General features: G+C 45.2%; 2 protein-coding genes and 1 long non-coding RNA gene across 7 annotated transcripts in view; 2 read left to right on the top strand and 1 right to left on the bottom strand.

Annotated features, from left to right (window-relative positions):
- LOC140899791 (tricarboxylate transport protein, mitochondrial) overlaps positions 1-27,479 on the bottom strand; it is a 63,318-nt gene that overhangs the window by 17,291 nt on the left and 18,548 nt on the right. The window lies entirely within an intron of this gene.
- Positions 1-27,479, top strand: part of SMTNL2 (smoothelin like 2) — a 44,521-nt gene that overhangs the window by 15,246 nt on the left and 1,796 nt on the right. The window contains exons 2-8 of the mRNA XM_073315857.2: positions 12,134-12,221; positions 12,997-13,239; positions 13,940-14,002; positions 16,259-16,334; positions 18,610-18,783; positions 19,461-19,578; positions 21,070-21,221. Coding sequence (XP_073171958.2) covers positions 12,134-12,221; positions 12,997-13,239; positions 13,940-14,002; positions 16,259-16,334; positions 18,610-18,783; positions 19,461-19,578; positions 21,070-21,221 — 914 coding nt within the window. The remainder of the gene's footprint in view (positions 1-12,133; positions 12,222-12,996; positions 13,240-13,939; positions 14,003-16,258; positions 16,335-18,609; positions 18,784-19,460; positions 19,579-21,069; positions 21,222-27,479) is intronic.
- LOC140899792 (uncharacterized) lies at positions 5,249-5,784 on the top strand. The gene is made up of 2 exons (XR_012155460.2): positions 5,249-5,373; positions 5,585-5,784. It is a non-coding gene; the product is annotated as an uncharacterized LOC140899792 (long non-coding RNA).

Raw genomic sequence — 27,479 nt, 5'->3', positions numbered from 1 at the left:
AAGGTGCTTTCAACTGCATATTGATTCCCGATAGCATATTGAAGGGGCCAGATTCATCTCTGGTGTAACTCCATTGAACTTCCAGGGAATAATTTAGCTCATGAAGTAGTAGGCTGAGTACAGCTGCGTGCTGACAGAAATCTAAATGAAGAAAATGGCAGGTCATTTATTTCTGATGGAAAGTATTGACAAGTGATTCATTTTAACTTCCATTATTTCACACAGAAGTGAAAACAGACAAGTTTATGTCGGAGCTAGCGCTAATGTGAGTATTTCATTCAAGATAAAGATACCTTGCATGTATATAGCACCTTTTGACAGAGGCTGTCTAAGAACTTTGCAAAGGTGGGTAACAAGTCTGATTACCCTAGTTTACAGGAAAAGAGACTAAGACAGAGAAGGTCAGATTCTGAGCTCAGTTAAACTGGGTGTACGCTGGCATAAATCCATTGGTGGATTGAATCCTGTTCTACATTGGTGAAATCAGAATCAGGTCCCGGGTGAATAAGTGTTTTGACCACAGCCATCTGATAAGCCAGGGGCAGAACTGGCAAAAGAATCCAGGTTTCCGGACTCTTCATCTCCATAGCAAACAACTCAACCTGCCTCTGAGCTACCTTGACTTCTAGGATAGTTTGTAAACTACCAGTTCTTGAGAACTACATCTGAAATCACTGTTTTTTAAAGGCCACTTTTCAAAACTTCCCATAAAGAAATAAACCAGATTCTAACTGGTTTCATAACATTTTGCAGACTACCTCTTTTTTTTTTTACAAAAGATGTAATGTATAAATGTAGAAAGAACAGATGTAAAGTCTGGCATCCTCTACATCCCTCAGAGGGGAATGCCGAAAGGTATATCCGCAGAGAAAGAACAAGAGGATACCAATATATATTCACAGAGTTTTGTTTCATTCAGATTGCCATCCTTAAATCTGGTCATGCCATAAGATGAATATCGCATATGGACAGAGAGAACACACAACATAAAATAGTTATCTACAGTCTGGAGCTCAGCACTTCTCTTCCCCTGGTCCTGCTCCTGCTATTAGAGCAGAAGCTTTTGTTTTGCACACTCCTGCTTCTGCCATTGATCTGGTTTCTTGGCACCAAACTTTTATGTGACACCATAATGGACCCAAATCTGGGAACCACTGTTGTGAAGGTGGAGAAGAATGTCATATGTTTGAAGGATGATTTTAAAAGCAGGCTGCTGGAGCAACAGCAGTGCTGCTGAGGATCAGCTCCTTGTTGGGAAATCTGTTGCTGTTTGTCAGATTTTTTAATCCCTGCATTCCCTCCTCTCCCTACCTCTGATTGTTTGTGGAAGAAGAAGTCCTCTGTCCTTTCTCACTAATCACCTCTGACATGCCAGTGGTAACCCTATCTCCGATGATCTTTCTGTAGTGTTTGTAGTTGGGCTCCGTGCCTGTCTGAATAGGATAGTCTAAAAATGTAGCAACAGTGTTCTCTTTGGATTCTGTTGTAGGAGAGTCCCCTTTCATCGTGTTTAACATGCCATCCACCAAACACATGGCAGCATCTTCATGAGTCACTCCAGTGTTCCTTCGGCATGCGCCACATACTTTCTGCACTCCAACTGGCAAACAAGCTTGGCTGAGACAGGGACCACGGTAACTCCTTGCTTCTATGTCCCTTCTCGGAAAGGCCTTGGAACAGCTGGCAGGGCTTTCTATCGAATACCAACTGGTGGCATCGGATGAGGAGTGCCTCTCCCATCATTCCTCTTGCACCATTGCAAAAGCCATGCTCAGGAAGATCTGTTTGCAAAGCATTGCCCACGAGGTTATGTGGGCTGGAGCTTCACCTGGTCAATATTTCCTGTACCAGATGACCTAACTGTCATTTGCCATCCCTAACTCTGGTGACAGGGTACCTGGTTGGGTTGGCAGAAGATCAGCTTGTCTTGCATTTGCAGTTATTGAATGGTTTGCTGTAAAGAGATGGCTCCATATGGGTAACCCGGTGAAATTTAATGGGCCTGTGATATATAGGAAGACACACTAGACCAGTGGTGGGCAACCTGCGGCCCGTGGGCCACATGCAGCCCGTCAGGGTAATCCGCTGGCGGAAAGCGAGACAGTTTGTTTATATTGACCGTCCACAGGCACGGCCGCCCACAGCTCCCAGTGGCCGCGGTTCACCGTTCCTGGCTAATGGTAGTGGTGGGAAGCAGCAGCCAGCACATCCCTGTGGCCCGTGCCGCTTCCCGCAGCTCCCAGTGGCAAGGAACAGAGAACCACAGACACTGGGAGCTGTAGGCAGCCGTGCCTGCAGACAGTCAATGTAAATAAACTGTCTTACAGCCTGCCAACCGCTTGTGGCCCACCACTGCACTAGATTATCGAATGGTCCTTTCTGACCTTAAACACTATGAAATCTTCTACATTCCTGTGTTTGCTACAGAAAACCTGGCTAACACAGTTTTCTTCCCAGTGTGCCGTGCAGACCAATGGCCTTTCGTATATGACATGCACAGTGTTTTATAAAAGCAGATGGAAAAACGTGAAGGAGGAGTAAGGAAGAAGCTTCCTGTTGATGTTGTCATGGAATCATACGGCCAAGTTTAGCTCTCAGCTCCAAAATGGGAGAAGCCCCACTGATCTAGGTGCAATTTCTCCAGATTCACATTGGTGCAGCTAAGGACAAATTTGGCCTCGTGCTGGAAAAGAGCTAGTAGTCCATTTAGTCTATCACTCGGCCAGTGCAGGATTGCACCCTATTCTACACTTACTACTGTTTTCGCCAGTCTAGCTTTAAAAATGTGCCAAGAAACGGGCTTCTGTCTCATCTCTTGGGAGATGATTCCAAGGACAGTAGCAGTGCTAATAACAGTCACTGCTGAGGGCTTTTTCAAAGCTGCAGGGTCATTTGCTACTGGAGAATATTAGTGTTATCTAATAGATCATTTTCTTTAATGGCTTCTTACTCTGACACAAGACTTAAGAGGGAATGACCATGTCATGCTTCTTCCTGGCCTGCTTGTGTTCCCCCCATCTTTTGTGCCTTTCCCCTTTTCTGTAGTATCAGTGATCTGTGATATGCTAGGTATAGAGGGTGAATTCTCGGCGCGGTTGAAATCCATGGGAGTTTTGCTGTTGACTTCAGTGCCTGTTGCCCAGCAGTAAAGTGGGGATGATGACATTTTGCTACCTCACAGGGCTGCTGGGAAGCTCATTTCATTAAAGTTTGCAAAGCACTTTGAGCTCCTCCGGCGGAAGCAGTTAGAGAAGTTCAAAGCCCCATTATGCTGTATTGTCAACGCCAAATGTTCAAAAATCATGAGTCAGACCCCCACCATCATGAAATTTTCTAAAAAATAACAAATGTTGCGTTCTTTTGACTTGCCCTCTGGTTTCTGAGCCTCGAGGCTGCCCTGAGCTCACATTTTCAAGCCTGTCTCTGCAATCACGAGCGCTAGACACTTACCTTTTTTAAAGGGAAGCTCATATTGTCACTGAATCGTATGCCTCCAGGAGAGGGGGCTTTCATAAAAACACCAGCTATCAAGAGACTAACGATTGTATCGCTAGAGTTGGCAAAGAGAGATTATGGGATGCACCTAGGGGTGGAGTCTGAGAACTCAGGAGTCTAAGCGTCTTCTCTCCTGTTATCAGGTCTTTTCCCCCACCCCCATCATTATTTTGTGCCTCCCAGTAGCACTCAAAGCCCCCCAACCAACATCGGCACTCCATTGTCCAAGGAGCTGATTTACATAATATGGCGTATCAGAGACAGCTCCCAAGAACAAACAATCTCAATAGGCAAGACAGACAAAGGCAATATTGCTCTCCCCAGGTCAAAGATGGGGAACCGAGACATGGAGAGGTTAAAGGCCGAAGTTTCCAAAGAGCCCAGGGATAGATTTTTCAAGTGCAAAGCACCAGATTTTCAGAATTGCTCAGCTCCCAGTTAGGCACCTAAATAGTAGTACTCTGCCTGGATAGCACCAGAAATTGAAGCCAGATCTCCTGAATCCCAGATCACTATCTTAACCACAAAGCCAGCTTCTCCTTTAACACAACCTTGGTTTCCCCCACACTGCTGATATCTAGGACATTGTAATTATCAACTGTGCCTACAGTAAATCCACAGAACAATGGTCAGCGTGGTAGGAAGTCAGTGTAATGGGTAGGATAATGCACTGTCTGCAAAGAATGACGCGTAATCTGCCTGAATTCTGTTTTGCTGCTGTCAGTGAATTCACTGGCCTATTCTCGGCCGTCGTCGGGTCCATTAGAATCAACACGTACCTCCGTCTGGAATCTGTTTCTTTCTAAGTGTTCCTTTTAAAAAGAATGACTTCTTTTTAACTGGGGCTCGGGGGTCTGGGTAAATATGGATTTGAGAGAGACTGACAGCTCCGGGCTGAAAAGGCAATTTTCTGAGCATGTAATTAAGTGTCTCTCCGGGTGTCTCAGGCAGATGCTTGTTCTCTCAGCTTTTCCAAACCATACAGCAACCCCAGGCAGCACATTCCTTGGAGAGCGATGTCATCATCACCTGTGTTCCTACCAGGGGGCTCATCCAGCTGAAAGGAACTGTTACCTTTCTGAAGAGGCTTTAAAACAAAACCATTTCATCTGAGTGCTGGGGAGCTCCGGGGTGCAGCAGAGAGAGAGAACGGAAGGATTCAGAGCAGTGCTCTCAATCACCAGGGTCTCATGATAATTGTACCTTCTATCCAGGGGTCATTTTACAGACATTAATGAATGACACCTCACAGTATCCCTGGGCGGTAGGAAAGTATTGTTTTACACGGGAGGAAAAATACATTCTCAAATGTGGTCTTTAAATTTGAGTGCATGAATTTTGGGGTGCCCAGCTCTGGACACCTGCAGTTTACATTTCACAACTCCTGAGCACTCATAACTCCAGCTGAAATCAGTGGGAGCTACAGGGGCTCAGCACCTGGGAAAACAGGCCCCAGAGGTCTACAGTTGGGCACCCAAAATTAGAGGCTACTTTTGAAAACTTCAGCACAAGTGGCTTGCCTGGGGCCACAGAGGAAATCCAAGGAAGGGCTGGAAATGGAACCCTGGCTCATAGACAATCAGTTCCCTCTTACACACATTCAGCTTACAACTGTGCTATTCGTAGGTCTCATGTGGTCTATGTACCCCATGCTGGTTCAGCGGACAAAGCAACTGCCCGCCTGCTCAGCCAGAGCTGATTGGCAGACCCACATGGCAGCTGTGCTGTGAAGATAAAAGGGCAGCAAGACAGGCAGGTAGGGAGGCTGCCAGAGGGACGGAGGGACCGCAGAGAGAGGATCCCTCCAGCAGACTGGTGAGACGCAGCTAGACAAACCAACCCACCAAAGAGGGAGACGGTGTGGGGAAGATTACAGAGGTAGGAAGTAGCTCAGGGAACACCAAGGGTTTGAGGGGGTCCTGGTCTGGCTGTCTCTGACAAAAGTCCTGAGCTGGAACCAAGTGGAGTGGGTGGGCCTGGGTTCCCCTGTGTATCCCATCTTAGAGAAGAAACTCCTAAATCCTGGAAAACTAGGGCTGATTAGCCCCTACTCAAGCCATGGAACTTCTGCTTCCCCTTTATCCTACAGGGGCAGAGTCTAATGAGGAAGGATTGGTCCTTGACATGGACTTGACAAATGCAGAGTTGAGAGTGACAGCAGAGGGGAGGATGGAGTCAGGTGGGCAAGCCTCTGCAAGGGGATGCTAACAGATAAAGACCCCCCTGAACAACTCTAACCAACAATGAAAAATCCATTCTCCACATTTACCAGCCAAGGGCCAGTAGCTCCCATCAAAGTCACTGTGAGTTCTGTACAGAGAACAGTGGCAGCAGAGTGTCCTTTGGCATTAAAAAAAAAAAAAAAAAAAAGTCAATCCGGCCACTTTGTACAAAGTGGGTTAAATTCCAGTCCCAGTGACACCAACAGGAATTTCACTGTTGACTTTAATGGGAGCAGGATTTCACCTTTCCCTAACTAAACTGTGTTTGAATTGTTGCAAACCGGAGAAAGTGAGTGTGTCTACTGTCGGAGGCATCCGTTTCTGTGCATGCCAGAGCAATGAGCATGCTATACAGGAACACTTGGGTTAGCTGTACTTTCTGTTTCAGTGGAGGTTTGCTGTTATTTATCTTGCACATACAGCATCATGGGGGTGTTTCTGTAACTCTTATTCTGCTTGCCTCATCTGTGGCAAACCAGTCATGGAAATATTTTGTCAGATGAGAAAATGATTCCCTACAGTTTGTAAATTGACATTATCAAGGGTAGAAGGATCAAGAACTGAGCTACCTTTTTTGTGTCTGTTTGTAAAGCTTGTGGAATTCTTTGTGGGTTTTCCTTAAAAAAAAAAGTCAGTGGTTTTTACAAACATCTATTATGAAAGGATGGGATTTTCAGAAGCGCGCCACACTTATTTCCCTTTGCTTCCATTGAAGCTGATCAGAGCTTTACCACTAATTTCAATGGGAGCAGAATGAGGCCAGTACTGAGCATGTGTGAAAATCCCACCCAAACCTAGCAACAGCAGCTCAGCATTCAGGAGGAGGCTGTCATCAATGATAAGCTGCTCTGCAGGGCTATGGAGCGAAGTTTGATCTTGAACCCTGACTGCATGCTGCCTCAGCACAACAGAGAGGAGGCAAACAACCCGGCCAAAGTGTAAAGGCAGCAAATCAGAACACCAGGGCATAGCCTGACCCCCATGTTACATCCCTGCTCACTGCATGATCAAAACATGGGACCTCCGACTCGTTACCGACTATGCGCCACCATCAGCACTGACGTGACTTCTGAAATCAATGGAGCTATGCCAAAGATGATTGGGCCCACATGCTAATTGTGACTTGTGCAGATGGGAACCATGTGTGGAGTCCACTTTACGCCCTGTTGAAATTTGAATAGATGGGCCATTATTTAGGGTCAGACTGTCTCTGGCTGGTGCCAGAGTGCGATAGCCCTTCCTCTCACCCCTCTCTAGGACCAAGAACAAGTGCAATCCCTGCCCTCAGGGGAGGCTAGAGAATGCTGTCTCTGGGCAACCCCCAGGAAACAAATGTTGTTCCCCACAGCAGCGCAAATGGGGAGTAACTTCCCTAAAGTTATGTTGCTCCAGTTTTACACCAGTGTAATTGAAAGCTGAACTGGGCCGGTGGACTGACTGTTTACACTTATCACATCATTAACTTCAAACTTGTGAGCAGTTCCATTAAAGTTAAGCACATTGCTTAAGTGCTTTGCTGGACCAGGGCCTAAGTCAGTAATGGGTGGAGGGCTGCATGCTCTTTAGACATCAGCGCACAGAGCCTTGGTAAAACACTCCGGTCCTCAAGGTGAAGATGCTCCACTCACTTCCGGTTCCATGCTTACAATGGATTTTAGTGGATAAGAGCACATTTGGACCATGGGGCTTGCTACTGCATGATATGGAGAGGGAGCACCTCATCCAATGGGAGTGCTGAGCACTGCCTGAGCGGGAGCAGCTCATCCAATAGGAACGCTGAACACTGCCTAGAGGGAAGCACCTCATCCAATGGGCATAGGTGCTAGAACTATGGGTGCACCCCCTGGTTTGAAATGGTTTCCATCATACACAGGGTTTACAGTTTGGTTCAGTGGTTCTCAGCACCCCCCACTACACAGATTGTTCCAGCACCCCTACCAATGGGAGTGCTGAGCACCGCCTGAGCGGGAGCACCTCATCCAATGAGAGTGCTGAGCACCGCCTGAGCGGGAGCACCTCATCCAATGAGAGTGCTGAGCACCGCCTGAGCGGGAGCGCCTCATCCAATGAGAGTGCTGAGCACCGCCTGAGCGGGAGCGCCTCATCCAATGAGAGTGCTGAGCACCGCCTGAGCGGGAGCGCCTCATCCAATGAGAGTGCTGAGCACCGCCTGAGCGGGAGCGCCTCATCCAATGAGAGTGCTGAGCACCGCCTGAGCGGGAGCGCCTCATCCAATGAGAGTGCTGAGCACCGCCTGAGCGGGAGCGCCTCATCCAATGGGAGTGCTGAGCACCGCCTGAGCGGGAGCGCCTCATCCAATGGGAGTGCTGAGCACCGCCTGAGCGGGAGCGCCTCATCCAATGGGAGTGCTGAGCACCGCCTGAGCGGGAGCGCCTCATCCAATGGGAGTGCTGAGCACCGCCTGAGCGGGAGCGCCTCATCCAATGGGAGTGCTGAGCACCGCCTGAGCGGGAGCGCCTCATCCAATGGGAGTGCTGAGCACCGCCTGAGCGGGAGCGCCTCATCCAATGAGAGTGCTGAGCACCGCCTGAGCGGGAGCGCCTCATCCAATGAGAGTGCTGAGCACCGCCTGAGCGGGAGCGCCTCATCCAATGGGAGTGCTGAGCACCGCCTGAGCGGGAGCGCCTCATCCAATGGGAGTGCTGAGCACCGCCTGAGCGGGAGCGCCTCATCCAATGGGAGTGCTGAGCACCGCCTGAGCGGGAGCGCCTCATCCAATGGGAGTGCTGAGCACTGCTGCAGAGGGAACTGATCACTGCTGCAGAGGGAGCTTATACCACCCTCATTACCATAGTATTTGAGTGTCTTCCAGTAGTGGATAAAGCAACATGACTAACATCTGTGTGAAGTAACTTACTGTATAGCAAAAGCCAAAGCAGAAAGCTTGGCTAATGGACAGAACACAAGTCAGAGGTGTCCCCATTTATGTTACAACCTGGCCCTTTTCATTTTAAAATGAGCCTTACGCTTCAATTCTGCACAGGCCCAAACGGGCTAAATACTTCAGCGTGAGCTTAACTTTAACATGATGAGTAGTACCACTGAGGTCAGGATAGGCTGGCTTCTCTAAAGTTTTGTGTGAATCACAAGAAGTGAGTAACTAGTGGCAGGTAATTTGGATTTTTAAAATTCTAATAGCAACAGAGGTAAAATGTGTTTGTTTATAACTTATGGGTCCAGATCCTCAGCTGCTGTGAATGTGTGTAGTTTAATCAAGTGTTATGGGGCTATGCTGATTTACACTGGCTGAGGATCTGGCTAATGACGTATAAGTTAACAGCATTCTAGGCTATGTCTACATTTACAGAGGAGTGTAGCATACAGATACTGCACACCCAGCTAGCACAGACATAAATAGCAGTGTCGATGGTGAGGCACTGCTTAGACAAGTAGAATACAGACACACCCGAGGCTTAGGGTATATATATCCTACATGGCTCTCTCTATACGTGCAAGCAGTCCCACCTACGTCTACGCTATTTTTAGCAGTGTAGTGTCCTGCTGCCCTCTGCCCTGCCAGATCCTTTCACTGCCACGTGTAGCTACACACCACAGTGTGGATGCAGCTGGCTTTTCACTGTGATACATAGCTACACTTACCCCACACGCTGTCACAAGTGTAAACAATAAAGCCCTACATGTTGGGCTAAACTCTGCTCTCAGTAACACTGGGGGTAAATTCTGGGAACACCATTCAATCCACTGTGTTGCTCCAGATTTACACTGGTGTAACTGGGAATAGAGTATGTCCTTCTGCATTTTTGCCAATTTCAAGAGTTCACAAGTTATGAATCAGGCTCTAAAATCATCATTGGCTTAATTATGATTTTTTTTTAAAAAAAAATAATAATAATAAGGCGTTATTTTTCTTTGCCTCCAGATTTCTGCATCTTTAGGTCATGCTCAGTTCACATTTTCAGGCTTTTCTCCATAACCATAATGGTTAGAAATTTCCATTTAAAAAGAAAATGAAAACAGAGACTCATAAAATCACCTGCCTCCAGGAGCTGAGGCTTTAAGATAAACACCAAATATTGTGAGGGTTGGGATAAAATGATGTGAGTGTGCAACCCTGCGTCTGGTGGGATTTTTTGTTTTGCTTTGTTTAATCCTGCACTCTGAATCCAGGGAGAGAGAAATTGACATATAAACTGTTGCATCTAATGTGACAACCCACTTGCACAACTGACTGCTTTGTTTTCTTTCATAATTTGCTTAGATTGAGTAAACACACAGATGTGTTGCAGATTTTTTTTTAAACTTTTGGGCCAGTCTGGTGTAAAGTCTATTTACAGTGACATCAAACTTTCCCATGGACTTTAACTTAGGGAACTCGCAGTTTCCCATGAACAGGTATAAATACCACAAACATTTTTTAATCAAAATAATCATGTGACTGCGAAAAAAATCTTTTTTTGGTCCCTTGCAACCAAAAATTGTGTACTTTCTGTTGGATGACAAAACCAAAACATTCTTGGCTGATTTGCCTGGAATTAAATTAGCAAACATCTAAAAGTAGTGTAGTTTTCCAAAAACAACATTTCAAAAGTTATAAATTGTAACTGAGTCATAAAGTGCTATGATATTTACTTTTCCCCTAATACTCTTTCCATATGTCATCTAATTGTAATGACTGTCATTTTATCTGCCTTAAGTCGAAAGAACTTGTGTAGAACATTAAGCAGTTTTATGCAATGTCCTGTACATGTTGTATAAAGAAGATTCATGTGTAAACATAAGGGACTCTTCAAGTTAATGTTGAGAAGAGTTATGGGCTTTACTCCACAGCTTGTCCCAGTGGAAAACTTTTACGGGTCATAAATTATACCACCGCTGTACACAAAGGCCATTAAATCATTCCTAAGGTAAAAATACTACGTTAGGATTTAAACTTACAATAAGTTAGGCTCAGCAACTGGATTGTCTGTGTGGAGAAAAAGTTGTCTTTTATTTTGCCCAACCTGTACAGGAGGGGGAATAGATTTACTGGGATACTGCTGTAATAACTTGGACCTCACTCCTGCAGTCAGTCCTGATGTGTGTGACTAACTTTACTCACAGGAGTAGACCTGTTTAAGTGGATGGGGCTATTCAATTCAGTGAAGTTTTACATCTGCATCAGTGCTTGCAGACTTGGGCCCTCACTCTGTTTCTGCATTGATTTTCATAATGTGCATGCAAATCCTGGGTCTGATCTTGTGAGGTGCTGAGCACCCTAAACACCCAGCACCTCTTTTAGGCCCTGATCCTACAAAGGCTTAACTTTACACATGTGAATAGTCAGACTGGCTTCAACAGAACTACCCACATGTGTAGAGATATGCACATGCTGTAGCTTTTGCAGGATGGAGATATTGTGTCAAAGACAGTGCAGAATCATTTGAAGACATGACAAAGTTGGCTATAAAGCAGAATAAATTAACTTTGTGCAGAAGAACTGTGACGCATGACTGGTATGTGCATCTGTGAAAAAGATCACACTCAGTTCACTGAAAGGTACAGACTGCACGTCTCTTGTCCTGGGGTGAGATCTTGGCACTCTTCAAGTCCATTGGAGTTGTGCCATTGATTTCAGTGGAGCCAGGATTTCACCCGTGGTGTGCATACCACTGATCTAAAGTAGACAGCACTGATTTTGATCCTGCTTCTTTCTGCTCCCAAAGAAATCAACGGGAGTTTTGTCATTGACTTCACTTGGAGCATGATCAGGCTTCATTTTCCACACTGTGTTAAATTAACAGCAGATGTGCTCACCTACAGTTCCCTACAAGTGGATGGCAGTGGTATTTGCTAATATTAAAAGCATGTCAGCTTTTAATATTAGCTGCCCGTCTTTTCTGTATAGCAGAGGGCTTTGTTTTAAGTTGCAACACAACTCTGTAAGGTTGGGGGGTGGGGGGAGGGGGAAGGAGCACCAGAACTTCCAAGGTATTAAAGTAACAGAGGGTGGAAAAGGCAGAAATTAGTCTTTTGTGTGATGCCCCCTGTGATTACAGAAAGTCCCCCACCTGAGCGTAGTGTATCCTCTATGTGCCATAGGACGGGAAACCCCCCGTGCGTAATTTGTCATGAAAGGGGTGCCAGGGCTCAAACAATTTTTTTACATTTATAACTGAGGCAGCAAGCCCAGAGTAGTCGGGGCTCTGAACTGCCAAACCCAGAGGCGCTGGGGCTCAGCCCTGGCAAAAATTAAGCATCAGAAACCCCTCCTTTCCACACTGTGCTCCTGAATAATTTGGCTTTTTGGGGTAGGGGCTGTCTCCCACTCTTTTGCCTGGAGACTATCACAATGGGACCTGATCTCAGCTGGGGCCTCTGGATGCTATGACAGTGACTACCATTAATAATTAGAAAGCCAGAACATCGTTCAAGTGTTGCGTGTCATGTTTTGGCAGAGCGTGGACCTGGATGACCACAACGAACCTGAGACTAGAAGAGTTTCTAATTCAGCCATAGTTGAAAACGGACACCAGTCTTTGTCAGGTAAGAGGAGAGAAGTGCTCGAAATTAGTCTTTTCAAGATCAACTGTGAATGCAAAATATTGCTGCTGGTCAAGAGCTCAAGTCTGTCAGGGTCTGAGTAACTCTCTAATGTAGCCAGTGTCTTCCTCTGGAAGTTGCTCTGCATGGATACTGTACTAAGGCCCTGACCCTGAAAACTTAGGTATATGCTTGGTTTTATTACCATAATTAGCCCCGTTAACTTGTTCGGCCCTGGTTCTGCAATCCCTTAGGCACATGCTTAAGACCCATCATCAGCATGACTTCCAATTACTATAACAGGACTTTGTATTCTGAATGCCTTCCTGTCCATACATTTCAAAGGACTTTGAAAACTATTAATTAACTCTCACCACCTGTCTGTGGGAAAGGTCTTATTATCTCTCTTTCTCAGAAGAGGAAACTGAGGCACGGATGGTTTAAGTGAACCAAGAAAGAATAAAGGAGTCCTGCTTCCTAATCCCCAGCAGTAGGCACTAGACTTAGTGGCCCTAAAAGAAAACACAAGTGGATTAGTCGTCTGAAGAAGCTTCTCTAATTAAGAATTTTAAAGAGTAGAATATGATCAGTTACTTCTAATTTATATCTGAGTCTGTGAAATAAATGACATAATCTGCTAGGGGAAAATTTGATTGTTATTCCAGTCTTTCCTAAAATAAAATTAAATAAAGCCATGGTGAATAGATATTGTTGTGTATTATTAAAGATATCTGTCAATAAAAGTATTTCTCTCTACTTGTTTCCTTTAATACCCTAGGTCAGGCAAAAGTCTCACAGGAAGTGACCTCTTCCCTTCAGATGTCAAACTCGTCCCCCGAGGCACATGCCCCTGCAGTAACCTTACGGATGCCCCACCTTCCAGTTACTGCAATAACAAGAGTATCAGAGAAGTTTTCAGGAGAAACCTCCACCTTATCAGGAACTAGTAATGCTACCAGTGGCCTGATAGGGCAGAGCAGGAGCCAGAATGAGGCTGTGATAAAAACTTCCAGCCAATCAGGTAAAAGAAAGTTCTAGATATGAAAATAATTTGCTCACTGAAGCCAGCTCTGATTTAAAAAAAAAACACAACAAAAAAAAAGCTCATATAATTTGATTCTTGTTCACACTATTCAGTGTTCTTTTTTGAACTGCACTTCATGCAAAGGTTAGTGGCTGTGATGTTTATAGTCCAGTTTATCTGAGTCTAAGTCACACATTGCAGATTTTACATAGACGTTGCTCCCATTGGGGTTAGATAGGACCTGATCCAAAGCCCACTGAAGACAATGAAAGTCTTTCCATTGACTGCAGTAGTTTTGGGATCAAGCCCATAGTGGTTTGCTCACAACTTCCCCGTGAGGAAAGTCTTGTTGTTCCTGTTTTACAGATGAGGAAACTCAGGTGCAGAAAGTTCAAGTGACCTGCCTGAGATTTCAAAGAGGAGTGAGAAATGCAGCCTGGAATAAAACAAAGGAATCCTGACTAGAGTGGGCTGGAAAATAGGAGTGGGGTAGGGGCTATGGACCTGATTCTCCTAATGCACCAGTCTGACACTGATGGAACGTCACTGAACTCCTTATTTGTGAAAGGAAAGTCCAGCCTCATTGCCAACGAGAGAAATTGTGTCCAAATAAAAAAAAAAATCCCTCCTCTCTACCTGCCCTTTTATTAAAACAAAGAAACAAGCAAACCCCTCCTCTGTCTTCTTTGCTTTTCAGTGACTGCTGTGAAGACCTGGAATTCAAGTTCTGTGAGAACAATGGGCACCTCCATAGCTGCAGGTGGGTGTTATTTTCTCTGCCCTTCAGCATGGAAGGTATATCCAAAACTCACATTATTATGCTAAATAGTACAGGGTAGCCAATGCTGCAGTGCTTGGGGGTTCAGATCTGGTCCCATCTCTGCTGAGTAGGATTTGTCTATCCACTAATCTTTAATTGGATGGTTACATTACATCAGTATGTAGTAACACTAAGAGCGTTACAAGGCTGCATGCAGAGGTCCAATTTAGCCCCATTGAAGTCAAGGAGAGTCTTTCCATTGACTTCAGTGAGAGTTAATAAATGAATTCTTAGCAGAGGGCAATGGTCCATTCAGACTCAGGGCATGTCTACACAGCAAAAGCTGTTCTCTTGAATCCAGCTAGTGCAGGTAACAGCAGTGAAGATAGTGCCGCGTGGGCTTCAGAGCTGGCTAGCATGCCAAGTACATACCCAGGGTCTGTGCCAGTCTTGAACTACTTGCGCTGAATCCCGTGCTATACTGTCTTCACTGCTATTGTTCACCTGTGCTAGCTGGATTCAAAAGAGCTCTGGTAGGCTAGCCTGTACACACCTTTTGCTGTGTAGACATGCCCTTGGAGTAGTTTGCCACTGGGGTTTGGATGATCCAGCCAGAGCAAAGAAAAGCCTTCAGTTTATTTTGGATTTTCCACAATACTCTTTGTCCTTACCACAAACACTTCATAAATCACACTCCCAGAAGGGAATTTATTCTCTTAGCCTTCGAATGGTTTGTCTAGCACTGAGGCCATGGTGCTACCAGATCAGACTGATTTTGCGTTCTTTGCTGTATATTGGGGCAAACTTGATTTTCTAGAGGAGAGAATGACCAGATACCTCCGCTGTGGGGAACATGGAGGGAGTAAGGGCTGTGTGAAGCTGCAGCCTGTAGAGCTGGTGGAAAAAGACTTTAACATGGGTGGTATACAAATGAAGGCAGATCAAACCCTGGTACATATCAGGAAGGCTGCTAAACAGAGCTGCTTTGGTACAGCAGCCACACAGCATGGGAGACTGAAATTGCTGGTACCACCATGGCAAAGCAAATTCACTGGAGATGAGTAGCAGGGTTTGAAAACGTTTCTTTTCAACATCTCACCCCTTCTTCAAGTCACGAATGTGTAAAAGGACAAAATGCCTCAGCCTCTCAATTCACGTCGAAACAAATGACTTGAACTCTATCCTAGAATGCTGTTAGTCCACATCACAAAGCTGTTACTCTCTGTAGACAGCAATGCCATTTGGAACCGATTTGCATAGTCAGTTCTGCAGGGATGCAGAACGACACAGCCTAGAAAACACATTACTTCTTAGCACAAGGGTCTCCCACAGGCTTGCACGTTGAGGATCCAGACCAGCTGTGGGCAGAGGAGCACAGGAAAACTTGTCCCTTTACCGTCCAAGGATTAAGCCTGAGATGAAGAATCTTTACATTCAGTTTTCAAAGGGCGATTAAGTTTACACTTGAAAACCTAGGGCCCAATTGCCTTTTCATTTCCAGTACCAGGGAATAAATCAATGAGGTCGATGCAGCTACACGCATATGAAACTGATGGAGAAGAGAACCGGCCCCTTAGTGTTAATGCTGGGTGAGCATGTGCTTCATTCCCATGCACAAGTACTGAACAGGGCGGAGACCCTGGGTTGTGTCTCCAGGAGGCATGATACAGAAGATGCAGCCCAGGGAGAGGCAGGGGCAAAGCTTTGCTGTCAGCCACCTTTGCACCCTGCTGAACCTGGGCTGCTCGGGGGGGCTGAAAGGCCCTTGGTGGAACTAAAGCAGCCTGTGGGGCAGCTGCTTTAAATTATATCAGCCTCCCCACAGCTGCTTATGACTTGCCAGAGTGACCACAGCAGCCTATGATATAGTACCTTTTCCTGATGCTCTGCCCTGACATGCCCTGGCTCCATCTCCAGCATGCCCTCTACTCTGGGACTGGCGGGAGGGCCAGTGTAGGTCTGCCTGCGGTGTCCCAGCCCAGTGTCTGCACCAGGGGAATTGTCCCATAGCCCCTGGGGAGCTGTTTATTGCCCTGTATGCGACTATAGTGGTGCCTGGGACAGCGGGGAGAATCTCTCCACAGGAAATCATTAGCTCATACTGGCAGAGGTCTTTTATAGAGAAATCTGCAACTTTTCATTGCTGTAAGAATAAATGTGTGGCCACATGTCAGGAAATAGATTGAAAACATGTGGGGGAAGGAGAGAAAATACTTTCAACACTGATGCATCTTGTTTTTCTTGCTGTTTATACAGAGAAAAGCACTTCCGTCACAAAGTCTACGTCAGCCATGAGCTATGGATTGACTAGTGGAACCAAAGCTAGTGAAAGGTAGGATCTTTCCTTGATTGTTTCAGTGAGACTTTTTCTGAGTGTGTTCAACATAGTCTAAATGCAGAGGTCTTCTGTTGACTCACCCTGGCAGCCAGACCAAGTGGGTCCTACTGGCTTCGGTCTAAAAAAGAGTTTGAGTGTCTCTGAGGCAGAAAGAAAAGGAGTACTTGTGGCACCTTAGAGACTAACAAATTTATATGAGCATAAGCTTTCGTGAGCTACAGCTCACTTCATCGGATGCATGCACTCCTTTTCTTTTTGCGGATACAGACACGGCTGCTACTCTGAAATCTGAGGCAGAAGGAACTAGAGACCGGAACAAAGAGAGATCCTGCAGGTTTTCTCAGGAACTGTCAAGCTCACAATGATGCTTAGACTGGGATTAGTTTGTAACGTAAATTAACAGCAAAGGCAAACCCCAGAAATGGGTTACTGTGTTAGGAGCAGGTTGGGAATAGCATGTGGTTACCTGCCCTGCATTACAGGATAAGGGACGGATGGGCTTGTGGGTCAGGCACTGGATGGGGACTTGGGAGATCTTGGTTCAGTTCCTGGTGCTACAATAGACTCCCTGTGTGACCTGGGACCCTTAATCTCTCTGTACTTCAGCACCCCCCCTGTAAAATGTGGGTAACAATATTTCCCTACATCACAGCCATGTTGGAAAGATAAGTCCATTACTTTGTGTGAGGGGCTCAGCGAGGGGGCCATATAATTACCAAGATAATGTGATAACCTTTGATCTAGCCGGTTCCCCCAGCCAGTGCAGGATTGTTCCCTGCTGTATACTTTATTGTGCTTTAGCTAGGCTAATGACCTATGTCTTCACGCACGGAGTGTTCCACCGTCATACAAATCTCACTGTCAGAACGCACCAAGTTCAGAACCTTGCTATTAATTGCCACGTTGCTAGCCCTGTTCTAATCCCAGCGTGAACAGGCACAGATGGGATGTAAAAAGCTTAGAGATGTCCTTTAATAGCCATGCCTGGGCCTCTGAAAGCTCCTTTTAAAGCACTCAGCTGTGTAAAAGTTGTTATTTTGGGTCTATTTTTGGCACTTGAATGCATGACCCCTATCAAACATCCTTAGTTTGACTGGCCTGCAGCTTAGCTTGCAGCTTTAAGTTTCTAAACTCCTTGCAGAACACACTATGACTTTCTGCCTTCACTCCAAAAGGCTGACTACCACACCTTTGTGATTAACTCAAAGTCACAGTTGTTTAGTATAGGATTACACGGTATCACAATTACTGCAGCAATAGCAAGGCATCCTCAGCATGCAAAACCTCAGCATGCAAAACCTCATCAGGAAACAGGGGAGCACAGGTTACCTAAACCTCTTAAACTGGGCTTGCATCTGCCCTGAAAATTTCCCTGCACAGGGTTTTACATTTCTTTTGAACAACTAATAAGTTAGGATGCTACACCCGCTCCTTGGTGGCTAAGTCATAGGAGAATGATCATCGTGGGCTTAATAGTAGATCTGCGTTTGATTCACAGCTCTGTCATGGATAATGGGTGATCTTGAGCCAGTCAGTGCCCCCATTTGTGCCTCAGTTTCCCCCTGTTGGAAATGGTGGGAACACACCCATCTTCACATGTGTAATATGTGGTTTAAATCACTAATGTTTGTCAAGTGCTTTGGGAACCTCAAATAGAAGTGCAAAGTGATAGATAATCCTGTATAATATAATCCAACTGGCCTGCTGGTGTAAATTGGCCAGGGTCCATTGGAGGCAGTGGAGCGACACTGACTTACAGGAGCTGAGGATTGGGCTTGGTATGAGTGATTTAGGAGCCCAAGTACCAAAAATGTGACTTATGCCCCTAGATGCCTAAATCTCATTGCAAATTAATAAGGATTCAGACCTTACGTGCCCAACACTTAGATTTTTAAAGGGATTTAGGAGTTGCTCTGCTCAGAATTGCAACGGCTGATTTAGATGGCTAAGTCCCATTTTCAAAAGTGATTTAGGCCTAGATATTTATTTAAGCACCTAACTCCCACTGATTTCAATAGGAGTTAGGCATCTAAATACCCTTGGAGACCTGGCCTTTTGCAGTCTACGTCCTCTGACCTTTCAGTTTGATTTAGGTTCCGAAATACCCAAGTTACTTTTGAAAATGGCTAAGTTATTCACACGCTTTTGAAAATGTTTATTCCATGTGTTTAGGCTGCTGAAGTTTTGCTGTTACTGATCTCAGTGCTTGGTGGCGATACCCAATGTTCCGGATAGTTTCTCTTAGAGTGTTTTTGGTGTTCTCTTTCAGCAATACCATTGACAGTTACTATGATGTGACACCCAAATCCTGCTCCCCACCTCCGACTGTACATCGCCAAGTGGAAAGGAGGCGAGAACTGGTGCGGTCTCAGACATTGCCACGCACTTCAGGAACACAGGCCAGGAAAGCGCTCTTTGAGAAATTTGAGCAGGACAGTGGGAAGTATGTCACTCCTTAGTCCCTCTTGCATCCAAAGGGGGCTCAGTAATGGGAAAATATTCTGCTAACAGCTTATAGCAGAGGGATCTCCAGATTTGGGAATTTGAGCAAAGGAAAGCTCGGGCCTGATCCAACTCCACTGAAGGCAGTGGGAGAATTTCCAGTGGGTGCTGGCTCAAGCCCTTGGTGGACACTTCCAACCAAGAATGAAGATCCGGTAATGTCAGGAGGTCAATCTGAAAGGGACAGAAGCCAGGAAATTCAGAGCTCAAGCTGTTGTATATTCACTCCCCTGGCCCAGTGGGTGTTGTTCAGAAGGGAGTGTTGTAAAAACCTCCCTCTGGATGGCTCATAAAAGGAGATGGATTTCATGGTCTTATAGTGTTATCTGAGAGCCAACAATATGTACTGTGCTTTACAGGACATGGTCCTTGCCTCAATGTTTATACTGTAAATAGAAGGTAGAGGTGAAATTCTGATTCTTTTGACGTCAACAGGGGTTTTCCCTTTAGCATGGTTAGGACCAGGTTTCCCCTATGCATGCCTCACATAGGCAAGGGGTGGAAGAAGAAAGGTTGTGTTTATGGGTTCTTTACTGTCTATGTCAGGGCACGCAGCTGATGTGAAGACATTCGGATTAGTCTCCTCTAGTCAAGGTTTTCTCCCTTTTCTTCTTCTAGAGGAAAAGGAGAGTCCAAAGCAAAGCTGAAGCGGTCACAGAGTTTTGGGGTTGCCAGTGCAAGCAGCATTAAGCAGATTCTACTGGATTGGTGTCGCTCCAAAACCATAGGATACAAGGTGAGAAGACGTCACTGCTTTCCATTTTAATTCTTTCCAGGAACTTCTTTGAGTATTTCTAGAGAAACTGTACTCAAAAAGTGTGTTCCACAGCTAGTGAATCTAAAATACACTAGACCATGGGTTACATTTATCACTGGTCTCCAAAAACCCCAAGAAACGGTGTGTGTATTGCTTAGTTCATTAGAAGTGAATGAGACTACTCACATCATTGAAGTTAGTGCTTAAGGGCTAGATTGTTTAAAATATTTAGGCACTCAACTCGCAATAGGAGTTAGATGCCTAAATTTCTTTAAAAATCTGGCCCTCGGTGCTTTGCTGGATTGAGGTCTGAATTGTTTGCGTTTACAGGATCCATCTTACGTTTGTGCACTCTCTGCTAATGGCAGTGTGTGCCTCCTTTATTCTATATAGTGAGATGTGGATAGGGCTGGAGATTACTCAGTAGTACTATTACCTGGAGACAAAGATAACTTAGTTATGCAGTAGACCAGACTACTCTCCATTGGAATTAGAGATGTTTAATCATATTAAATGCTTGAGGTTAAATTCTCCCAGTTTCAGCATGTTCGTGTCTATGGGATCGCTCCAGTGTAACTGAAGAGAATCTGACCTGGGGGAGGTTCCATTAATGTTACATAGCATTAAACTGCATTGCCTAATGCAATTGTGAGGGAAAGGGACAATTTCCTAGATTTATAAGAACAAAAGAATGCCCATGCTACAGTTCCATTCTGAGAAAACAAAATATTATTGTTGTTGAACACTAAACTCAAGGGTATGTTCCAACAGATAATGAAACCATCAGTCTGACTTTTGTAGGGTGGGGAAAAGTCTAGCATCATGAAGCAAAAGAGCCCCGTTCCATTTCGTTACATGGGTGCAAATCCAGAGTGACTCTGGCTCTTTGCTGTAACGGCAAATGGGCCAGTTTCTGCACTGTCCTACACTGTGTGCAGTCCCTCTGGGGCAAAGTGTCCCCTCATTTACCTTCATACAACTCCCTTAAAGTTAACAGGGCTAAGTCAGTACTAATTTGACCCTAAATGTGAAGCAAGCAAGTACAGGTTAGTCTTTATACGACACTAAGCACTGCACAGAAAAATACCATCCTCCGGTTAGTGACTACTCCATAGGTATAAGTAATACTCTCGAGTAAGAGTAGATAAAGACAGAGGCTGATCCAATGCCCACTGAAGTTAATGGCAGTGTTTCCATTGTCCTCACTGGGCTTTGGACCAGGCCCGTAGACTAAACATCTGCTTTGCACCTGTGCTAACTTTCGCAAAAGGGCTGAGGATGCCAATTCTCCTCTTAGCTGAAATAACGTAATGGGTGTACAAACAAGGAAAAAAAACATAAGGCATCTGCCAAGTACTCTGCATGTTCCCTTTGGTGAGTAAGAGAAGGGCAAGAATACAGCCATGAGTGAAGACGGCTGCAGTTCCCAGCTCTGTACATGGCCCTAAAGCTCTGTTTGCATTCTGACAGCACCTTGATCTACAGAACTTCTCCTCGAGTTGGAATGACGGGATGGCATTCTGTGCCCTGGTGCATTCTTTCTTCCCCGAAGCCTTCGATTATAATGCGCTTGACCCAGCTAACCGCAAGCGGAACTTTGAGCTGGCTTTCACCATGGCTGAGTGAGTATCACTTTAGATCTCTGTGAAGTGCATCCAATTAAAGTCTCACAAGACTGTGCGGCAACAGAGTGTGATCATTTCTCTCTCATACCCTCCATCACAAGCTCACCCTTCTTATGCCAGAAAAGGGTAGTAAGACTTTACAAGACATCACATGAAGCAGGAGGCTCAGGAATCAAAAGAGGCATTTTTAGCAGATGACTGGTAATAAGTTGTTGCAAAGAAACTCCAGGGCTCTGTGTCCCAGTCTGTCTTTGGATTCATGCACTCAGATTCTTGCCTGCCAACTCCAGTTCTCTATCAACCAGAGCTATTATATACACAAGGGATTTAGGAGCATCAGTACCATTTGAAAATCTCCCCCATAACGCTTAGCACCAGAGTATCTATAAAGCACTTATCACTGTAGCTTCTAATAGCTGGGTCCTGCTCCCACAGCAATCCATAGCAGTCTTGCTACTGACATCTGTGGGAGGCAGGACTGTGTCTTTAGAGTGTGGGTACGTGCACTAACATGAAGTTCTGATGCACTTGATTTAGGTCTGGAAATTCATGGTTTTCACTTTAACACTTTCAGAAGACTTAACTTGACCTTTCTATTGCACATCATAGAGCTTCCATTCAGGTTCCATTCAGTAGCTTAAATTAACCTGGGCTGTTATCTAATCGGATGTTGTTTCCCTCTAGTCCTTTGAGGGAAATAAGTTAAAATAGCTTTTACAAATTCTGCTGACAGTTATTACTGCATGTTCCCGACAGGTGGCTTTTCTAAATCCATGTAAATATCCATCTGGAAAGCTCTTAAACCTTATAAATTTTATTAATTGAGATTTGGAAAAAACCAGAAATGGTCTTAAGATGGATTAGTAGTAACTATGACAAAGTAACCAGATCAGACCATATGACTCGTAACTGTTGACAGCCTATTGGATTTCAATGTAGCAGAGAACAGAATACATGCACTTTCCTTGAGACAGCTGGAGGGTGGGTTATACAGGGTGACTTACAAGCACTGGAAGATACAAACTGAATTTAAAAGAAGTTATTATTCCATTGTTAGAAAATTGGGTCACTTTAAAAATTACTCTCAGCCAGATCCTGTAAATTGGCGGATGCCATTGATTTGACTAAACTGGTCTAGCTCCATTGACTTTAACAGCGTTACACTGATTTACAGCAGCCTGGGATCTGCCCCTCCAACTTTAACTTACGAGGTCAAGGATTCTTTGCCTTTGAGTTGAAAAGTTTAGGATTTGGAACCAGGAACCAAAACAACAGTCCCAAGAGTCATGATACCATGGTGCCTAATCAGTCAAACTCACATTTACAATACTCTAACTTGGCAGATAGGACAACTGCCTTTTGGCATCCCCTGAAAGGGAACAAGGGTGGCTATTGCAAGGACACTTGCAATGAGAGATTATCCCCCCCACCTCTCAATAAGCCTATCATGGCAAAGTATGTGCAAGACATGGCCGTTGTCTTTATTCTTCTGTAGCTGTAAAATGATGTTGATCCGTGAAATAAACACAAAATTAAGTGGTGAAACAAAGGTAAAACATGCATCGGTCAAGAGGCTGTATATGAGTGGTCTTTGGGCAGACACTAGTTGTGGTGTTAACATACGAAATAGCGAGGAAAGTGGAATGCAGTACCAAAGGCCTTTTACTGGTCCTGCTATGTGTGTTTATAGGATGTACAGAACTAGTATGCCGCTGGCATATATACACAGCAAGATTCTGTGTACTTGCATTTCTGCAATCGACACTTTCCTTAAACTGAATTTCTCCTGACTTTTGGGTGACTAAGGAACATACTATCAGACTCTCACGTTTGGTTTTTTTGTTTTAGTGGAATACCATTGTTGTTTAGAACAACACTTATTTTGCTTTGTGAAATACTGTTAGGAGGGACGAAAGTTATGTCTGTACACTCTTATCATTGTCAATTAAAGCAATTAAAATGTCAGCCTAGGGCTCTGTTGTTAACACACGCATTTGTCTAAGGGCCCGTCTCTGCTGGGGAGTGATTTGTACGGGTGTAGTTAGACAGGCACAAATCCCAGTGTAGACGTGCTGCACCAGTGCAACTTAGTGTGGTTTGAAACTGGAGTAAGCTGCAGCAGGGCTTGTCTACACGATGCGTTAGTGCGCCTCAGTGGGGTTTGAATTGTAGTGTACACCAGCATGTTGTACGCTAACTGGCCCACGTGCACCCTGCTAACCTACACTAAAAGTTCCTTAGTGTGTGTTGAGTCCTGTTTCAAACAGTACTATGTTAACATGCACTAGGGAACTTTTAGTGCACGCCAGGGGCTCCACACAGGCCAGTTAATGTTTAACACTCTAGATACAGACTAACACACTGTGTAGACAAGCCACCAGTATTTCATCAGTGCAGTACATTTACACTAGTCGTTGGCACTGGTGTAGCTACACTGGCACAAATACCCTTAAGGTCTGTCTATATTGGGGTACATCTACACAGGGGTAAAAAAATCTACGGCTGGCCCGGGCCAGCTGCCTTGAGCTCACGGGGCTTGGGCTCCGTAAAACCGCTGTGCAGACGTTCAGGCTTGGGCTGGAGCTCAAGCTGCGGGATCCTGCAAAGATGGAAGGTCCCTAAGGTCTACGCAGCAATTTGTAGCCCCGGAGCCTGAGCCCAAGTCAGCTGACCCCAGGCCAACTGCAGCCATGCCGTGGGTCTTTTATCTCTATATACTCTAAGTCTCTTAACTAGGACTTGAAAAATATTCAGTACTATTTTGTTCCATAGACGGTAGCAAGAAAAGCAAAACTACCAAGGGATGCCAGCTGGTGGACTATTGATTATAGATCACAGAACTCTCCCAGTGTCACATGGAGTACAGGTTCACTTGCTATTAAAGGCAGAGCCGATTTAATTGCGTTTCCCAGCTGCAAAGGTCTGCAGATATATCCCTCCAGACTCCTGCAGCTGTGTCTTCTATTGCAGGCCAGTGGGAACTTCAGATGATGTTTCCTCTCTTTCTTCCCAAGAGTAAGCATCAACAAAGCTTTGGCCTAGTCAAAGACCAAATCCAAGCTAAAGAAGGAGCAGATGGCCTAATGGAGAATGTAGTATTAGCACTCTTCTTGTTAAAACCCTAGTGTGCTCTAGCTCATTGTAGCTTCATAAAGGACCTGATGTCTGAAACTCTGGGTCGTGCTATAAAAGCTAATCTTTCCATTAGGCCAGTCGTCAACATGTATTGGGAGCGTTCAAAGTTAAAATCAAGAATCAAACAGCAGTCAAAGCAAATCACAAGGAAAGCTCTGAAGTGCTACAGTTTATGGAAAAAGAAAAGGAGTACTTGTGGCACCTTAGAGACTAACCAATTTATCACGAAAGCTTATGCTCAAATAAATTGGTTAGTCTCTAAGGTGCCACAAGTCCTCCTTTTCTTTTTGCGAATACAGACTAACACGGCTGTTACTCTGAAACCTGAGTTTATGGAAAGTGGCTCATTTTAACAGTTTAAAGCATTCCACTAAATTCCGTTCTGCCATTTTCTACATAAAAAAACATTTACTGGTCTTAAGGGGTTTGACATTATACTGAAGCTTTATTAGGTAATGGCTGCAATGTAACTGTGCCATCTCAGTGGGATGATTTTATAACCAGCCTTACAGTGTTATTTCACTACTCTTTGGGAAAATGGGCTCTATATCCTCTATTTGGACAGAGAAGAAGAACCTACATCCTTTCTAGCTTTTTATGATACAAGTCATAGGTGACTCTTACTGAACTTTTCAAAAAGAAAAGGAGTACTTGTGGCACCTTAGAGACTAACCAATTTATTTGAGCATGAGCTTTCGTGAGCTACAGCTCACTTCATGGATGCATGCCGTGGAAACTGCAGCAGACTTTATAAGACTTTATGCAGTTTCCACGGCATGCATCCAATGAAGTGAGCTGTAGCTCACGAAAGCTCATGCTCAAATAAATGGGTTAGTCTCTAAGGTGCCACAAGTACTCCTTTTCTTTTTGCGAATACAGACTAACACGGCTGTTACTCTGAAACCTGAACTTTTCAAGTAACCATCATAACAAAGAAACCGAGGTTTACAGACGCTTCAGGGAGTTAGTTATCCAACTCTCATTGACATTCAGCGGGAATTGGGCAACGAACTCTGAAACCCCTTTGAAAATCCCACCCTAATACCCGATTTAGATGAGGTCTGCATGCGAATCTCGCCCCGCTGGAAAGATCAAAAGTATGCAGCAAGTGGTTTAGTTTTCTGGAGTGAGATTTGCAAGTCTCCTCCTAGTTATGTCCATGAGAGTTGACTTCAGTGGTAGCAGAGAGGGGCTAGTGCTGTGCATTTCTGAAAAATCTCAGCCCTGCTTGTTAGGCGAAGCTCTGTAAAACAGATTGAGGGATCACACCACGCAGTTGCGTCATCCTGCGTGTTTTGGCACACCGGATCAGTGAGTGAGACCAGCCAGGGTTTGCTAAATTCATAACAAAGGGGCATTTTTCAGCTATTTGATAATTTTGTTCAATTACAGAAGGAAGGAAATTTTAAGCTGCTTGACCCAATGTAAACATGACTCATACTCAGCTGCGGTGCAGTTTAACTCGGGTAACAATAAGAGCGCTCCATGGGATACACAGTCAGGTTCAGCATGCTCTTTCCAAATAATCACAGGATGCAGCAATGCACGGCTACAGGCACCTACAGCTTTTGATGTAGCTTCAAACACTGTAACACTGATGTACAGTAGGCCCCACTCGGAGTGAAGTTTTTCAAATCAAAACTTCATTAGAACTGGAATCACCGTTTGCCATGAAGCAAAACTTGCACTATAAAGGCCATGCACCGTATTTGAGCTCACTGCAAGCGAGGTCAGTCATAGATAAATAAAATGATAGGGGAAGAATCTTTCTTACTCCTGCTGCTCATTAACAATCCCGTGAGTAAGCCTCAAGATTTTTTAGCTGGTTGATTTCTGACATGAACTATAATAGAATGCATTACCTCCCACACGCCTCTCTCATGTCACAGGGTGGCTCTGTACAGCCCTGGTTTGGGCTTCCCCTTTTCTCAGGACTCTCTTAGGTTTCCTTATGGTTAACACCATCCCAGCCTAGGGCTGGTTCAATAATATTTACAGTTCCAAAACAAAAAAAATCCTCAGATAAAGTCCATCACCACCACACACACATTCATACTCAGCTTTAGCATGTACAGCCAGTCCTGGAGCTCTTCTGCTGTCCCTGTTGGCTCTTCACTGAGCAGCCACTCTCGGTCCTTCCTAGCTGGAATTCAGCCTTCTCACGCACTAGCCCTCCCCTTATTCCTTAGGGGCTCCTGGGCTCTGTACCCTCCACCACAGCCGTCTCCCCAGCCGGAGCTGAGAGAGATCCGTGGGTAGTCAACCTTCCCCTACTGGTGCCTGCCCCTTTATAAGGCCCAAGTGCTTTCCCTTAAGCCCAGTTGGGCAGCAGGTAATCAGTCCCAGGTGCACTGGACCCCTCCCTCCCTCTCCAAGGGACCAGTCATCCTGTGGCCCAAACCCAGCTTTTTTTTATAGCCAAGATGGTGTGCCGAGATAAATGTGGGCTAGACCACAAGAGACTCTGAAAATTCAGTAGTAACCTATTAGAGAAGAGCTGCCTGTGGAAATGTAGGCTTCCCCCTGGCTGTTGTTGACTGCGACCTTGGTGTTTTCTTTTAGACCAGAGAAAGACTGGTCTCTCTCATTTCCTTCCACATGACTTGGGTTCTACTGGACAAACCTCTGTCTGCTCAGTGTGCATCATTCCACAGCCCTTCTGTCACCCCAGGCCTCAACAGACATCTGCTCTTCTGCCTCATCCTGGATCCTAGCCTGTCAGCCCTGATCCTGATGACTATCCAGGACTGCTGCCTGGGTCACTCCCACCTAAAACAAACATCCAGGCCTTCCTCATGAATTCCCTGGCCATTTCACTTACCCCTGTTGTCCCCTGCAAGCATCCCTACTGGCTGACAGAACAGCCCTGGGTTCTCCTCTGAACAACTGGAGTGACCTGGGCTTCCTTTCTCCTGCAAGTGGGAGAAGAGGATTTGCAAACCCGAGGGACCCTGCTTGCTGAGGCCCAGGGCAAGGCAGGGGTACTGTGGCATGATGAGAGATAGGGATGCATCCAGCAAAGCATTAAGGGCTTGATCTAAAGTCTATTGAAACCAACAGAAAAAAATCCCACTGAGCTTTGAATCAGACCATGAGAAGAAAGGAGAGACGTGGAACACG

The sequence above is a fragment of the Lepidochelys kempii genome, chromosome 17 (genome assembly GCF_965140285.1).
Source record: "Lepidochelys kempii isolate rLepKem1 chromosome 17, rLepKem1.hap1, whole genome shotgun sequence".
Classification (NCBI taxonomy): Eukaryota; Metazoa; Chordata; order Testudines; family Cheloniidae; genus Lepidochelys; species Lepidochelys kempii.
This window is presented reverse-complemented; position numbering and strand designations above follow the sequence as displayed.